Genomic DNA, 16,052 nt, shown 5'->3' on the forward strand with positions numbered 1-16,052 from the left:
AAATATTCCATGGATCAAAGAGGAAACTTAAAAATGCATATAACTGAATGAAAATAAAAATACAATATATAAGAATATGTGGGACACAGGAAAAGTAGTGCCAAAAGGTAAATGGATACCACTAAATTTTTACATCAGGAAAAAAGGAAAAGTCTCAAATCAGTAATCCAAAAAATATGAACAAACATTTCACCAAAGAGACTATACAGATGGAAAATAAGGACATGATGGTGATGGATGTACAGCATCATTAGCCATTAGGAAAATACAAATTAAAATCACAATAAGCTATCGCTATATAACTATCAGAAGATCAAAAACAAAAAATAGTAGTAACTCCAAATGCTGACAAGAACTGCCGATGATGTAAAATGGCAGAGTTGCTCTGGAAAACAGTGTGGCAGTTTTTTAAATAACACTTAACATACAGCTATCAGTGACTACACTCTTGGGAATTTATCCCAGAGAAAACAAGTTCACACAAACACCTATGCACAAATGTTCATAGCAGCTTTATTTGCAAGAGCCAAAAACTAGAAGTGTCTCAGTTGTCCTTCAATGTGTAAATGGTTAAAGAACTGCAATATTGGGTTGGCCAAAAAGTCCATTTAGTTTTTTCTGTAAAATAAAAGACACATTTTTCATTTTCACCAATTACTTTATTGATATGGATGTTTTAAGTATGTCAGCTATCTCCCGCTATTGGCTTCTATTGTAGAGGCCAGGGGGGCTGCTAAACATCTTCCAATGCATTAACACAGCCCCACAGCAAAGAATTATTTGGCCAAAATGTCAATAGTAACAAGAAACTTCACAAACCATTTTTGACATGTTAGATCAGTCACAGGACCTTCTTCATACAATGGACAAATCCTTTTTTGTGTTTCAGTTGCATTTTTCCCTTTCTTGAAATAATAAAGCATAATACGCCAAAAATGTTGCTTATTTTCTCCTATCTTCAATATAAAAATGGCTGCACAGAAATTCACTAATTTTGGTAGGTTTATTTAAATACACACTGATATGATAGCTGTCACAATACAATCTAACAAAATTGTTTGAAATGAAGTTAAAGATAACTAAGCACTACTAGAGCCATCTCATGGGAAAAACTAAATAAACTTTTTGGCCAACCCAATACATCCATGCCATGGACTACTACTCAGCAACAAAAAGGAACAAGCTATTGCCCTGACTTGTGTGACTCAGTTAGTTAGGCATCATACTGCAAAGTGAAGAGTCATGGGTTCATTTCCTGGTCCAGGCACATGCCTAGGCTGTGGGTTCATTCAAATGCACGGGTAGGGATACATTCGAGAGGTAACCAATCAATGTTTCTCTCCTTTCTCCCTCCCTCCCCATGGCTCTATAAAAATAAATAATTTTTTTAAAGTAACAAACTATTAGTACATACAACAATGTAGATTACTCTCCAGTGAGGTCTGCCCAGTGAAAAAAGGCAATCCCAAAAGGACACATAATATATGATCCTATTTACATAACATTCCTCAAATAACAAAAGTATACAAATGTAAAACAGATTGATGTTTGCCAGGGGTCAGGAGTAAGTAAGGGGGTGAAGAGGTTGATATGTCTATAAAAGGGTAACAAAACAGCTACTTGTGATGGAATACTTTTCTATCTTAATTGTATCAATGTCAATATCCTGGTTGTTACATTGTACTATAGTTCTGCAAGATGCTACTCTTGGAAGCAGCTAAATAAACGGAAGTGAGATCTATTATGTTTTACATTTGCATGTGAGCCTACAATTACCACAAAATAGTAAAATTTTTAAAAGCCAATAGGAAAGAATTTCCATTTCTAAAAATTATTTGTTATCTAATCTGTCATGTAATGTCCACTTCTGTGAGTACAACCAAATCCAGTAAGACAAAGAAACATCCTTAAAAGAAATGAATCAGATTAGTAAGGACTCCAGCTTTTACTTCAGATATTCAGGACCCAGTTAACTTATCATAGAATCATGATTATTTAAGGGTTGGATAATCTTTACCGATAGCTTAACAATAAAAGTTACCCTTTGATGTCTGAATGCTGCCTATAACATCCTGGCCAAGTATGCCAATGAACAAACTTGACAAGACCCATTTATTTTATCTATCCATTTATCATCTTTGAAAAAAAAAGTTTCTCTTTAAAAGTTATATTCTGAATCTACCCTACAAACTCCAAATCTACCTTTATAAGTGATATGCTTGTAATTAAAATATAATCATACATACATACACACTCATACACAGCAAAATCTAACAATAAATATTTACCTTCAGTAGATCAGAAAGTGTCCCAACTAATGCCAAGTGGTTCTTCCTGCTCTTAAGGAAACTGAAAGGCCTTTCTCATCTTTATAACACCCAAATACCCAGTACTTCATAGTACATTTATTCAGTGTGACACTTATCAACTCACATCGAAGAATTTATCCTGTCATGAGTTCCTAACAAACAGGTATACACAGTGATTATATCCATCTTTTAGAATGAGAAGTGTCTGATCTGACCTAAGAAATAACAATTCCAACTATAATATACAATCAGTTTGAAGAAGTCAAAACACGAACGTTAATAAACAACTTGCAAATCAATCTAAGATTATCTGAATGATTAATCATACTAGATTAACAAAAAGAAAACTCTCAGTTCTATTACGTGCCTATATTCATCTGGTTTCTGGTCTTGAACACTTTAGGCTGAAAATCAAAGAAAATTACAAAGTTTCCACTGTGCTCTCCTTCTGGGTCAAAAATCTTAAATAACTGAATCAATCCTAAAAATTAAAATGAACAGCTCCCACATTCTGGTGCTAGTCACTTTGGAAACTCCTAATTCCCAGCCCTTCATCTTAACAGATGGTGAAACTGGGGACAAGAATTAAGTGACTTGACTAAAGTAGGCAGCAGACCCTAAAACTCAGGTCCTTCAGTTTTCTAATCTGTTATTCTTCCCAACATATCACTCGGCCTCTCAACCAAGCCAGCATTTTTTGAGCACCCACGCTGAGAAGACACTAAAGCCTATTGACTATGTTAATGGCACATGTGCTTACAGCTATTTTTCCAGTTAGGGCGTAAGTTCCCTAGGGATCAGTCCACATTCTCTTCCCCTAGCACCTTTACAACCAATAGGAGAATGTGCACCCTAGTCAGTGTGGTTCAGTTGGTTGGAGCGTCGTCCTGTAAACCAAAAGGTCGCATGTTCAATTCCTGGTCAGGGCGCATTCCTAAGTTGCAGGTACCACCCCCCATCGGTGTTTCTCTCTCACATCAATGTTTCTCTCCCTCTCCCCCTCCCTCCTTTCCCCTCTCTCTAAAATCAACAACCATGTACTCAGGTAAGGATTAAAAAAATAAAATAAAAAGGTGAAACTTAAGAAAGTATGAGGTGGTCACAGAACACCACAAAATTGTGTGATAAAATCCATGCCATCTAAGCCTAACCAATCCAAAGGCTGTAAAGCTTTTTTTCCTCCCCAACAACATACTCCTATCATTAACATCTCTACCCAAAAGTAAGTAAACTAAACTAACTGAAAATAATGGAGTCTACAGTTGGGCTTCAAAGGGATCCATCCATACACTCCCTGAAATCATATACAAAAAGAACTCAGCTACATTGACCCTCAAAGAGTTAATGACCCCCAAAAAGAAAAGCATCACTGTCTAGCTCCCCTACCAACCAATCTACAATGAAAATAAAGATATTCTGCTATGAAATAAGCTAATAGCACACTACGCCCTGTATTATTTTCAACAAAAGTGTACCTATTTTTACTTTACTATAATAAAAACTAAAAATAAATCATAAAGGCCCTAGCCAGTGTGGCTCAGTTGGTTGGAGCATCGTCCCATAACCAAAAGGCTGTGGGTTCACTTCCCAGTTAGAGTGTATACCTAAGTTGTGGGTTCAATCCCTGGTCCAGGTGCATACAAGATGCCACCAATCAATGTTTCTCTTTCATATTGATGTTTCTCTCTCCCCCTTCCTCTCTCTAAAAGCAATGAAGAAATGTCCTTGGGTGAGGATTAAAAAAAAAAAAGAATAAATGAAGAAGGTGAATGACTCCTGCAAATACAAGATACTAAGTATTATAAACTATGGCTAATTCTATAAACACTCAAGGAGTGAATTAAATTAGTATTCACATAGCCTGATAATCAGTCACACCAAAAAACAAAATATGAAGGTAAAATCTGCCAATTATTCCTACTGACACTTCCCAGCATAAAAAATTATTATAATTGACACGTCATAGCATATAAAATTAATCAACTGCTATCTTAGGAAAACACATGTGAACCTACATTCAATTAATACTTGCATGTTCAAGAATTTCTACCTTCAATACCATGTATAAAAGGAGTAACAGAACCTCAAAATCAAAGGAACTTAAAAATCACCAAAGCCAATCCCCTGACCAACATCTAACTATCTAAATGACAGACAACTCTCAAACCCAAGACAATTCAATAAAAGAAACTAATTTTCATATAGCAAGCAGTAAAAAAAATAGGAAAGCATTTTAATTGGTATATAGTATGATCTTGTTTAGCCAAAAAAAAAAAAAAAAATACAACAGCGTATGTAACCGCTTGTATGTAACTTGCTTGTATATGTGATGAAATAGAAAGTTAGCCAATAAACCTTCTATTAGGGACTGCCTGAGAATATGAACTAAATGGGAGCTGGTGTGGGAGGAAGATTTTCTCTTCACTGGATAACATCCTTTATATTACTTTTCTATTTTGTACTATGTGTAAGCATACCTATTCAAAAAAATTGCATGAAGGTATTTCAAAAGCCGAAGATAGGATCATGGCTGCCATTAGGATGGTAGCAGTGAGGATGGAGAGAAAAACAGATGTAAAATTTAAAATGCAGAAATGACAACATTATCATGCAAAAATGATAGGATATCTTGACTAGTAGGGCTTCTTCATAGGTTAGGAAAAAGAGAAGTCAAGGACAACTCCAAGGTTTCTAGCAAGGGTACTGATAGCTGCCATTTACTAAGATAAGGAACATCAAAGACAATGATAAACGCAGTTTACATATGTTTAGCTTAAGGTGCCTTCAAAATACCCAAAATTAAGTAATCAAGTGGCAGTCAAGTATACATGCAAGTTGGGAGCAGAGTAAGAAGACCCAGAACAGAATCTACTTGCAAAGACCGAGATGTGATCAGAGACAGAAAGCAAGCCAAAAAGGGCCTTTTCAAAAGCTTTCAAATCTGCCTATCTCCCCACTCATTACTAAACTACAGCTTTAATTTAAACTTAATTATCTTTTCCAAGATAATAACATGTATCTTGTACTAAACACCTTCCGTTCCAGGCCCAATGCCAGGTACTTTACATACTTTTTCCTAACATAAAATACAATAGCCTGCCAGAAATCTATTACCACTTCAATTTTACAGATGAGAAAACCGAGCCTCTGAATGATGAAATAATTTGCCCAAGTATCTCAAATTTAGTTAAGTGGTAGAAGCAGAATTCTACTCCAAAAATCCACGCATTGCTACCTATCCATCAATATTTCATAACTAGGATCCTTTCCCCTCTACTTTATCCTACTCACTATAACCAATAATATTCCCATAAAACCTACTTTGGGTCATGTCACTTTCCCTAATTAGAGACTTGAATTCAATGACTCCCCAAAACATTCTATGGCCCATAGTAACGGGGCCTTCTTCACATGTTCAGCTACCTCCTCCCAATCCCAATGAGACACCCTAAACTCACTCTACCCACACTAGAAAATTTACAATTCCTCAAACACCATTTAACTTCATACCTCCAACACTCTGCCTTTTTCCCTCTTGCTAAACTTCTACTTATGTTTGATAACCAAGACAAAATGTTACATCTTTGTGTAGTTCCCCTCATCCACTTCTCCAGTCAATATTAATTGCTCCAAAAATGTGGGGAATTATGCAGATAATTTAAATTATCCATAATCAAAAGTTCTTAAATGTTTTAATTGCTCCATCGCTTCAGAGCTCAAAGCACTTTGCATATACTTTAATTATTATACTTATTACATCGTATGATCATTCAGTCTGTCCATCTGTCTCCAGACTACAGGGGCAGAGACCAGTTCTCACTTGTTGCCCCAGGACTTGGCAAAGTCCCTCACAGCCATTCAACAAATGTTTTACAAATCAATCAGGCAAAGCAAGAGCTTTTCTAGTTCTCATTCTGATACCTGAAATTAAAAAACCTAACATTTTTTTAACTACTATACCTTAAAAACAAATTCTCCCTAAATATATAAACTATCCAGAGAGACTCAAACAACTAAGATTCATAAATTATCTTCTGTTCATGCTGTGTAATGTTCTATTGCAGAATCCTACCATAATATTAAAATACAAGCTCACATAGACTCAGCTAAATATTTCCTACTCATTTCCCAAGCAACTAATTCTTAACTTCCATATGGGGGGGGAGTGGGGCAGGGGAGGTTATCAAGCCCTGTGAATATTTAATTTAAGAATTTAGCCCTGGCTGGTGTAGCTCAGTGGACTGAGTACTGGCCTGTGAAACAAAGGGTCACTGATTTGATTCCCAGTCAGAGTACATGCCTGGGTTGTGGGCCAGGTCCAGAGTAGGGGGCGCACGAGAGGCAACCACACATTAATGTTTCCTTCTCTCCCTGCTTTCCCCTCTTCTCTAAAAGTAAATATTTAAATAAAATCTTTTTTAAAAAAAAGAATTTATTTTTATTACTCTAGCCGGTGTGGCTCAGTTGGCTGGAGTGTCATCCAGTAGCCAAAGGGTATGAGTTCAATTCCCAGTGGAGAGATGTGCCTGGATGGCAGGTTCTATCGGGGGGGTCTGGGCATGTATGATCCCTAGTGGATCACACTGGGGTGCATGCGGTGGGGGGGCGGGGGGGTGGCAAAGGCAGTTGGTAGATGTTTCTCTCCCTCTCTCTCTCTAAAAGCAAAGATAAAAATAATTTTTTAAAGAATTTACTTTTATGTCTAATAAAAGCATTATAATTGTTTCAGAGAAAAATTGAATTATCTATGGATTAAATGATGTGACTAATGTTTGAGATTTCTTTCAAAAATGGGGGTGTGGGGCAAGACATAGATGAACACGAAACTGGTCATGAGTTGAAAAATAGTAAAAACCTGGTAATGGTCAGTGACGATTGGTTGATTTTCTCTGCTTTTGAAAATACTAGAAATTTTCCCTAATAAACTGTTTTTTACAAAGAGGAACGTTAATAAACACAGTGTAATAGATCTACGAATACAGTCTGAAAACAATCCTTTAACTAAAAGGATTTCTTCCACTGTTTTGAATTAAAATGAATTAGATGTCCTTATATAACTCAACTATAATAAAGCTTAACTTTTTCCCTAGGAATGAACTTAGTAGCAGTATCATTTATTGATTCTAATGCAGACAAAATACTACCACAGACAAAACTACAATACAACAGAATGACAACAGTTTTAGCAATGTAGAGAAGTAGAGAAAAGAGAGAATAAAAGAAATAGTAAAAGAAAAAAATAAAAGTTTGCAGAAGGGGTGAACGGTCTAAAAATAAGCTGAGAAACCTAAAACTATCTTAAGGGATTACTCCCACTCTTCCATGTTATAGTTAATTAGGTCCCAAATGTCATCCTGGGCCAAATCAGACCCAACAGTAGTCATCAATGAAACAGATGCTATATATCAAAATAAAGTAGTGATTTTCACAAAGCCACCTCAAATGCAAAAAAAAAAAAAAAAAAAAAAAGGACCTAATAAGGGTACATCGCTACTTCACTCACTCCTATCTCCACTGAAGGACTATCAAGTTCAGAAGTATCCTGACTTGGCAAGGCCTTTACAGGCATCTGTAACTTTACACACATTAGTATAAAACTCCATCTTTAGTCAGCCAAAATATAATTATAATGTACTCACTATGAGTGTACTTCTTTTATTATTTTTAAAGTAATACATGTCTCTGGTTTAAAAAAAACATAGCAGTAAAGAAATCTACAAATTATAAAGTTTAAAATATCCTCCCCTCCTCATCATCCAAGAGAGCTTTGTACTCCAAGATGACCATATTTAACTACTTTTTGGGTATTCCTTCCAAAACTCAGTCAGAATTTTTTAAAATTGACCCATGAACACTCATTCAAGGATCCCAAGGTAAGAACTGGTAACAAAAATAATTACTACCAAATGAGATCAGAGAGTACATCATCCTGTGAACACCTTCTAAAAGCTGAAATCTAATTTTAAACCATGTTTTCCTACAGAAAATTAGAAGATTCCCTACTAATATCGAAATCAAGAAACATCTCTCCCAAGAAACACAATCAAGAAACAATCCCCATCCTGTTAATAAAAGCCATTCTACTGAGGCCCGATTTAGGGTAGAACTTTGAGGCTCAACTTACAATTTACAATTAGTAAACTAATGAACAGAAACTGGGTCCAAGAAAGTAATGCCTGACCCACCTCTAGCACTACCCATCCAGGGAAAAGATGGTCCAAACCATAGGAATCCCCGGACATCAGGAACTAACAGTTGGCAGTCTTTTTTTCCTCTTCTGGGGCCTGGTGTTCGAAGTGCCTAATTTGTTAAAGCATATACCTGGATAAATGGAATAGGATGTCTGTAAATTAGGCTAGCCCAGGAACCATTCTGAAATATCTCACAAATGTGAACACCCCCATTTAACTCAGAGTGTATTGTAAAACTTTAATGAAATAATTTAGTTTTAAATGTCTGACATTGAATGTTACATAACATAAATTCTTAACTAAATGTTTTAAGGGGAAAATAAACCAGAATACAATGGGTCAAATGCTTTAGTTAATTTTAGACTAGCAACTATCAGGTTACTTTTGAAGTTAATTCTAAAATACTAATAATCTAAAATCCAGAGGCTGTTAATTTTTTAAATTCCCAAGTCAGGAATACAGTCCAGGAAAGTTAAATCTAAAACTGAGAGACATGAGCCAGAACGACACTCTGCAAAGGCAATGCTTCTTGTGCCTTCAGTCACCTCTGGAAATGTGTTAGGTAGTTTAAGAAGTATTATAAGTTTTCATCAGGGAAAGAAATGATGTTCAAGTTATTGTGGCTTGGGAGAAATACTGTAAAGGCACCTCCACCTCTACACTAACAGTGTTTAAGAATCAGCAAACCCAAGGATCCTAATACTCTCCAGAGAGCTAGGAGTCCCCTTCAGCCCTATGTTCCACCACTGACTAGGTGACTAGTGCTTTTGTTACATGCTTGCTAATCACGTTTTTATGGGTGGCAAAAAAAAAAAAAAAAAAAATCTACCTTGTAACTTCTTAAAATTGACCTTTATCATATAAACTTTCTGGATATTTCACACTTCTGCCTCTGATGTTCCTGTGTTAGTCATCCTTATACTTATCTCACTTCTCTTAGGGAGCTGTGTTTTCAATGCAGGCGAAGGATATCTATGTTATCTTCATATTCCCTGCATAGAAGACTTGCATTTAGTGTACATTCAAATATCTGTTGTTCTAATCTATACTGTCAACAAACTACACAGCAATATGAAAAACTGATACAATTATATGGAAAGCTTTAGTATGAGTACATAAGACTGTCACTTATGTATTCATTAAATAAACTCCATTAATTAACCAGTCTACAAATAAATACATGTGGGCCTTACATAACCTAACCACCAATTCAATTCCTAGACAATCTGGTGGTATTTTTGTAACATAAATTAGCTCTCTGGATACCACATTTCAAAAATATTATAAATAATGCACAGTCTTATCAGTCATTAACATCAATTTCAAAGAGCTCAAAGCGTTACAATGAGTTTCAAAGTAAAAATAAATTACCAAAAACCTTTTCACACCTGCAAAATAATACACAGTATATAAAACTAAATGTTACATAATCAAGTCAGAAAAAGATTTTTTTACTCTGTAGGTAGCCAGGCACTGAACCTTCATTCTGGTTTAAACTACACAGCCTATCACTCCACTTTAACATCTAAGTCACAAAAGTTCATCTTTTAGGCAGTTTTTCCTAGCAACCTAAAATATCTAGAGGTGGCAGTCAAACATCCCCTAGTCATTTCAATTTGTAATTGATTCACCAGAACTATCCAGTGAAAAAGAAAGCCAGAACTTAAAAAGTGTGTGTGTGTTTGTATTTTCTTACAGTTCTAATTTGTGCCCAGATGTGCAAACATTTTCTATAATCTCTTACTAGCAGGGATAAACAAAATTTTAGCAAATGTGCTACTAACTGCATGAGATTTTGTCCAGGTAAACAATAATATTACTGCTTAAAAGACAATTTTCCAAACTAGAATATACTTTTTAAAACTCATCAAATTAAAGACCTAATTTTCAAACACAAAGAATGACATTATTGTTTTTTTGTAACCAAAACACTAACCTCCTTTAGCACTGAAATACTGTATATCCCTTTAAGGGGCAACAAACCAAAAGACACATGATACAGAATAATCTTAAACATCATTGATATTCAAATATTGTAAGACAAAAAAGTTATCTCTAGAACTGACCCAATAATCTTCCCATATCATCTAGATGTAGATATGAGAATATTTTGAAATGAGCAATTATTTATTTTAGCAATAGTTCCCTGACACACACGATTCCCCAGCCCTGATGGGTGAAAAAGGTTGACAGGAATGAAGAAATAAAAATTGCCAGTTGCGAAAATAGTCATGGGGACGTAAATTACAGCATAAGAGTCAGTAATATTTAATAACTACGTATGGTGCCAGATGAGGAGACTTATCGAGGTGATCACTTCATAAGCTATTTAAATGTCTAATAATTGTGCTGTATACATGAAACTCATACAATTATTGTCAAATGTAACTGGAAATTTTTTTAAATCATAGTAAGAAAACGTCATAATGGTATTAAAAGGTTCCCCAGCCCTTTAGCAATTATTATAAATATGCTCTATAGTATTACCATATTTATGCTTACTATATTTATGTTATATATTACTCTATATTACACTTTAACTCAAATTTTTATCCAAGTGAAAACAAGATTAACCCAGTTGTCAAATGATGCTTTAAAAATGGTCATAGTTAATTTGTTAAAATGTTTCAGTTCTTAATTACTTTTCAGTAACTCCAGTATAATTAAAAAAATAAGAATCTTGGGTTATTATATTACCAAAAGATTAATGATCAGCATTAGTTTAAAGAGCAAAGTGGTAAGGAACATGCTGTATTTCAAGAACTCTAAGTAACTTCTCTCACTGTTTACAATCTTAAAAATATTTTAAAGATATTACTACAAAAATAAGATGCTGTATTACTAATTTATTTTTTTAACCCAAAACCCTAAGCAGTATATATAAAATGGCAAGTGTGGAAAAAAAAAATTTCGATCAATGACTACAACACAAATGTATCTTACAAAACATCCAGAGACTAAGAGAAATCAGCAGTTTGGATAAAGTATCCTCACACCTGGTAAAGGAACACACAAATTTAGCAGCAAGAAAGAAACATTTATTAAATGTTTTCAATTTTCCAAAGCCTTTAAGTTAAGCGTTATCTTCTAGAAAACCTATAAATTTGAGTTAAAAAGAAACTGATAGAAGATCCAATAGTATGTATAGGAATAAAATTTTTAAAACTAGTAATAGCTAAGTTTCTGTCAGGAAAAAAAGTTATACAAGGTGCAGACTAAATTTGTCTGGGGGAGAGGAGGGCAATGACAAAAATTCTAGCTAGAAAAGAAAATCGTGGGAGTTACTCAATTTCATTATTTGCCCTCTGCTAAGTAGCCTGAACCTACCCCAACAAAGAAAAGCCAACTTTTGTTTTTTAAGGCTTCCAAAGAATAAGAATTCTGAAACCAACATAGTTCAACATTCCACAAAAAAATAAAAAAAATTAAAAAAATTCCCAGGACTGTTCAAAAGATGGACAAAACTAAATAAAACTAAATAATTTAATACTTCTTATGAAAGGACTCCAGCTCATTCATTCTATTCAGAATCCAATTCCAACGCATGGTGCTAGGTTATATAATGTCAAGCTTTACATTACACATTTCACTGATATATTCAAGCTCACAAAGATGCAACCAAGAACTGCATGAAACTGCAAGCACAGACTCTAGAATGTTTTAATATTAAGGCCTTGACCAAAATAGGCTGAACCTCACAAGCACTGAGTCTGAAGTAATGAAGTTTTTTTTTCTTTAGCTCAACAAAATACTTTGTAGTTCATCAAATTACCCAGTATTTTATGAAGCCTTAATTCTTCCCCAAAACATAATGAAGTTTCTCAAGTTTCTCATTTTCAAGATGTTACTGCAGTCGAATATCAAAAAAAGTTATACACTTTCATAAAAATATTTGAAAATGTTCAGTTCTTCAAAATTTAAACTCAGTAGTGCATAACTTCAGAGTTCAATATTACAATCTGAAATCCAATGTGAACCCACCTAAATTTGAGCATTCCAAAGCAATCTTCAACTAGCATTTTACATGTTAGCCACACAAAATATGATTGCATTTATTTCTTCATTACTGTAACAAAAAGCAATAGATTTGGCCCAACTTTTCCAAATGAATTATCTTTGCAAACAATTTTACCAACCCTATCAGACCTGCGTTATTCACTCCAAAATAATGTTCCTTAAATTTAAATTGTTCTTTAATCTTTTGAAATGACTTTGACAGTAGCCAAGTATTTTTAAATAAAATATCTTAACTGATTGAAAAAATTTTTTTCAAGGTTTAAATCACTGATGTTTAAAATCATTTCAAAGCTAGTCACTATTCACTTTTCCAGCGATAATTTTAAAGAAGCCAATTAACACCTACATAGTCAAAGTTTATTTCAAGTTATCTGTATCAGTGAAAGGGACTGGACTTACTGAAAAGGATTATTTCTGTTTAGCTTTCAAGTCATTATTTGTGATCGAAGCCCCTTATTTGAAACTTTGAAACAAAAACAAAAGCGTAATTATAGCTAAAAGGGATGAGTGACTCTCCCAACCAAACTACACACAAAAATTCAGGACAACTAAATTAAAAAAAAAAAAAAAAAACTTTAACTCAAGAATAAAATGCTAGGCTTTAGTCATTTAAAACTTTCTTCTCAATTGCAATAAAGCTAAGTGTCAAATGCAAGGCTACTGATTTCAGCTAGAAAAGAAAATGTCTAATGGATGCAACACCTATTACACATTCCAAGTTCCATGGTCCCAATTAAGAAGAAAGAACACAAATACCATTTCAATTAGGTTTTGGTTAGGAGACACAAACTGATGCAGGCAGATGGAGACTCCACAGCCTTTGTTCAGTAGCTAACGGAAGGGTAACTAAATGTGCTACAGGTTGATAAGCCATTTACCAGGCTTATGAATGCTGCTGGATTCCAAGCTTGAAAAAGGTACAAGAATTCTATATGCAAATCATCTTGGATAATTTGTACTGAACACCAACGAGCTACACACTCCCAGGGAGAGGCCTATTCATCACTACTATTTATTTCCATGTTTACCTCTCCTCCCTCCCCCAAACCCCCCCCCCTTCACTTTCTCCTCCCACCCTGTCCCGCCATCTTGGGCCGATAGGAGCAGCCATTACTTAAGTAAATGACAGTGCCAACAACTTTCCACACAAATAAACAGAAACTACACCCCGAATCATTCCCTGGTCTCCCCTGCCAGACACACAGGAAACGAGGTTCCAAGAAAAGACACACACACACACACACACACACACACACACACACACACACACTTACAGATAACTGCGGGATTTCTATGACAGAAAGACCCAAAAAGTAAACAAGTCACCTAACTTCAGGTAAAACACAGACAATCGATGCATGTCAACAGCCCAATGCAAACTCTTCACCGCCCTAAACTACGTGCAACTTCTCCCTTCTGGGGGCAGGGACACAAGAAAGCCCAAAACGTTTGGTTACCAACAGATATCACGAACAGGCTACCTGAAGGAAAAAAATAAAAACCAGGGAGGCAAGTAAATCGGAAATTTGGGGAAATGTGTACATATTTACGGTTCTTTGACCCTAAACAGACACCTTTGAGAACATCGGTCTACCCCCCAAAAGCCGGATTAGAACAGGCAGTTCTGTCGACCCAGTTGAGCTCGGCCCCAAAGCGCTACCCTCTCCGTTCCTCCAGCTACAATCGGAGAGGGTGATTTCGCAAGAGAGTCAGTGAGATATCGGGGGGGAGGGGGCGGGGGGGGCCGGCAGAGGCAGGAAATAGTTTTCCGGAAGCCCCTCGGCCCTCGTTCGCGGCCACAATGAGCGCTGGCCCCGGCGCCGGGCCGCGGGGGCGACGGGCCGCGGGGGCGACGGGCCGCGGGGCCCGGGGTGAGCGGGGCGAGTGGGGCGAGCAAGGCACCGGCCACTGAGATCGTGCCCGCGGTCCAGCCCGCGGCTGCCTTACCTTGCCCAGTAGGGCCTTCGTCCTGGCGCCATCTTCATGAAACCTCACGAACCCGAAGAGGCGGCTGTTGGGAGAGACACACGCGGCTCGTTAAAGCTCCGGGAACGCCACCAACCCACCCCGGCCCGAGACCGAGGCCCCGCAAGCGGCTAGTGCACGGAGAGCGCCAAGCCCAGGTGCCCGCCCCGCCGCCGCCAAAGACGAGCCGCACTCGGGCCGCTCTGGAGAGCGGCGCCAGTCCGTCCGGAGCCGACCGGGCGGGTGACGGCGGCCCGTACCTGTCCAGTCCGCCGAGCGCCTCCCTCTCCTCGGCTGTCAGGCTGGGGGACGCCTCCTCGCTCTCGCCGCTCGCTTTTCCCGCCGCCATTTTCTTTTCCTCATCACCGAAAACGGCGGCGGCGGCGGCGGTAGCGAGCGACACTCCGCAGGATTTCATGGAAACGCAGCGAATTCACAACTCCAACGCCGACACTCCCCCGGGCCGGGGCCCGCAACGACGTCCCCACTCTCCGCGCGGGACCGGCACACCAACTTTATCTCCACCTCCTCCTCCACCGCAGGCGGCAGCGACGAAAAATCCCAACGCGGCAGCTGTAAAGGCGGCGGTGGTAGGGGCTGCGGAGCCCCCGGGTCGGCAGCAGCGTCGGCTCAGCTCTAGGGTCACATCGCGGGGGCAGGCACGGGGGAGCCACGGGCGGGGACGGCGGGGACGGCCGGAGCGCTTGGGGCTGGGGGCACGAGAGGGATTTGTTGGAGACACAAACTTCCCCGGCACCAGCACAAAGTTGTTGTAATTGTGTCACACAGCGAACCCCACGCCGCCGCCGTGACCCCCCCTCCCCGCCCGACCAAGGCCGCCAATCTGCAAGACCCGCTTGCCTCACGTGACCTTTGTTGACTCACGTCAGCCGTGGCTCCACTAAACTTGCTAGCTGCCCGGGCCCCGCCCACCGAGGCAGCCACCGATGGGGAGCGGGACGCACGCCAATTCTGACCTGTGGTTGGCTGCTGGGCCCGTCTATCGAGGGGAAGGTTGTCCGCGAGAGGGAGCAGCGGTTAGGTTGTGCTGCTTAAATATACTGGGGCAGAGAATGGAGGGTCTGGGCAGTGTCACCTCGGGAGCTGCGGCGGGCCTGGGAGGGGGAGGGGAGCGGTAAGGAAGGGCGAGGTCCGGCACCGCCCGCAGCGGGCGCGAGCTAAGAGCGTGGACGCCACGGACCGCCTTCGCCCTGGAGTTCAGGGGTGGGCCCAGCCCGCAGTTCTAGTAGTCCCGCGCTCCGGGTGTCCCGGGTTCCCCAGGGCCTGGTAAGGGTCCCGGATCTCGGCCCCTGACCTCCGCCTTCCGAAGAAAGTACACACTTTTGGCACTGCAGGAAATAATGGCCTCCGCGCGAAGCGCGCTTGGGGACCGGCCGCCTGCCCCATGCCCGCGGCTCTGGTGCCGCCCTGAGCCAGGCCTAGGCTCCCAGCCCCGGTACTCCAACTCGCGCCGAAAGTGAAGGGGGAAAGGCTTCCCGACCCCAGGCCCGAGGGAAGGAAGAGTCCCCTACTAGGTTTGAAGGTCTTTTGGCGGCACTTTGGGGCCAAA

General features: G+C 39.0%; 1 protein-coding gene across 7 annotated transcripts in view; it reads right to left on the reverse strand.

The window, feature by feature from the left end:
* The window catches only part of KDM6A (lysine demethylase 6A), a 180,072-nt gene extending 164,644 nt beyond the window's left edge, over positions 1-15,428 (reverse strand). For all 7 annotated transcript variants that reach the window (XM_054566524.1, XM_054566523.1, XM_054566526.1 and 4 more), the window contains exons 1-2: positions 14,743-15,428; positions 14,465-14,528 (exon numbers count right to left, since the gene is read on the reverse strand). In XM_054566524.1, coding sequence (XP_054422499.1) covers positions 14,465-14,528; positions 14,743-14,900 — 222 coding nt within the window. In that variant the 5' untranslated portion in view covers positions 14,901-15,428. The remainder of the gene's footprint in view (positions 1-14,464; positions 14,529-14,742) is intronic.
* Between the last annotated feature and the right edge of the window lie 624 nt (positions 15,429-16,052).

The sequence above is a fragment of the Pteronotus mesoamericanus genome, unplaced genomic scaffold (genome assembly GCF_021234165.1).
Source record: "Pteronotus mesoamericanus isolate MK-2021 breed Mesoamerican mustached bat unplaced genomic scaffold, CSHL_Meso_final contig_173, whole genome shotgun sequence".
In the NCBI taxonomy this organism is placed as follows: Eukaryota; Metazoa; Chordata; class Mammalia; order Chiroptera; family Mormoopidae; genus Pteronotus; species Pteronotus mesoamericanus.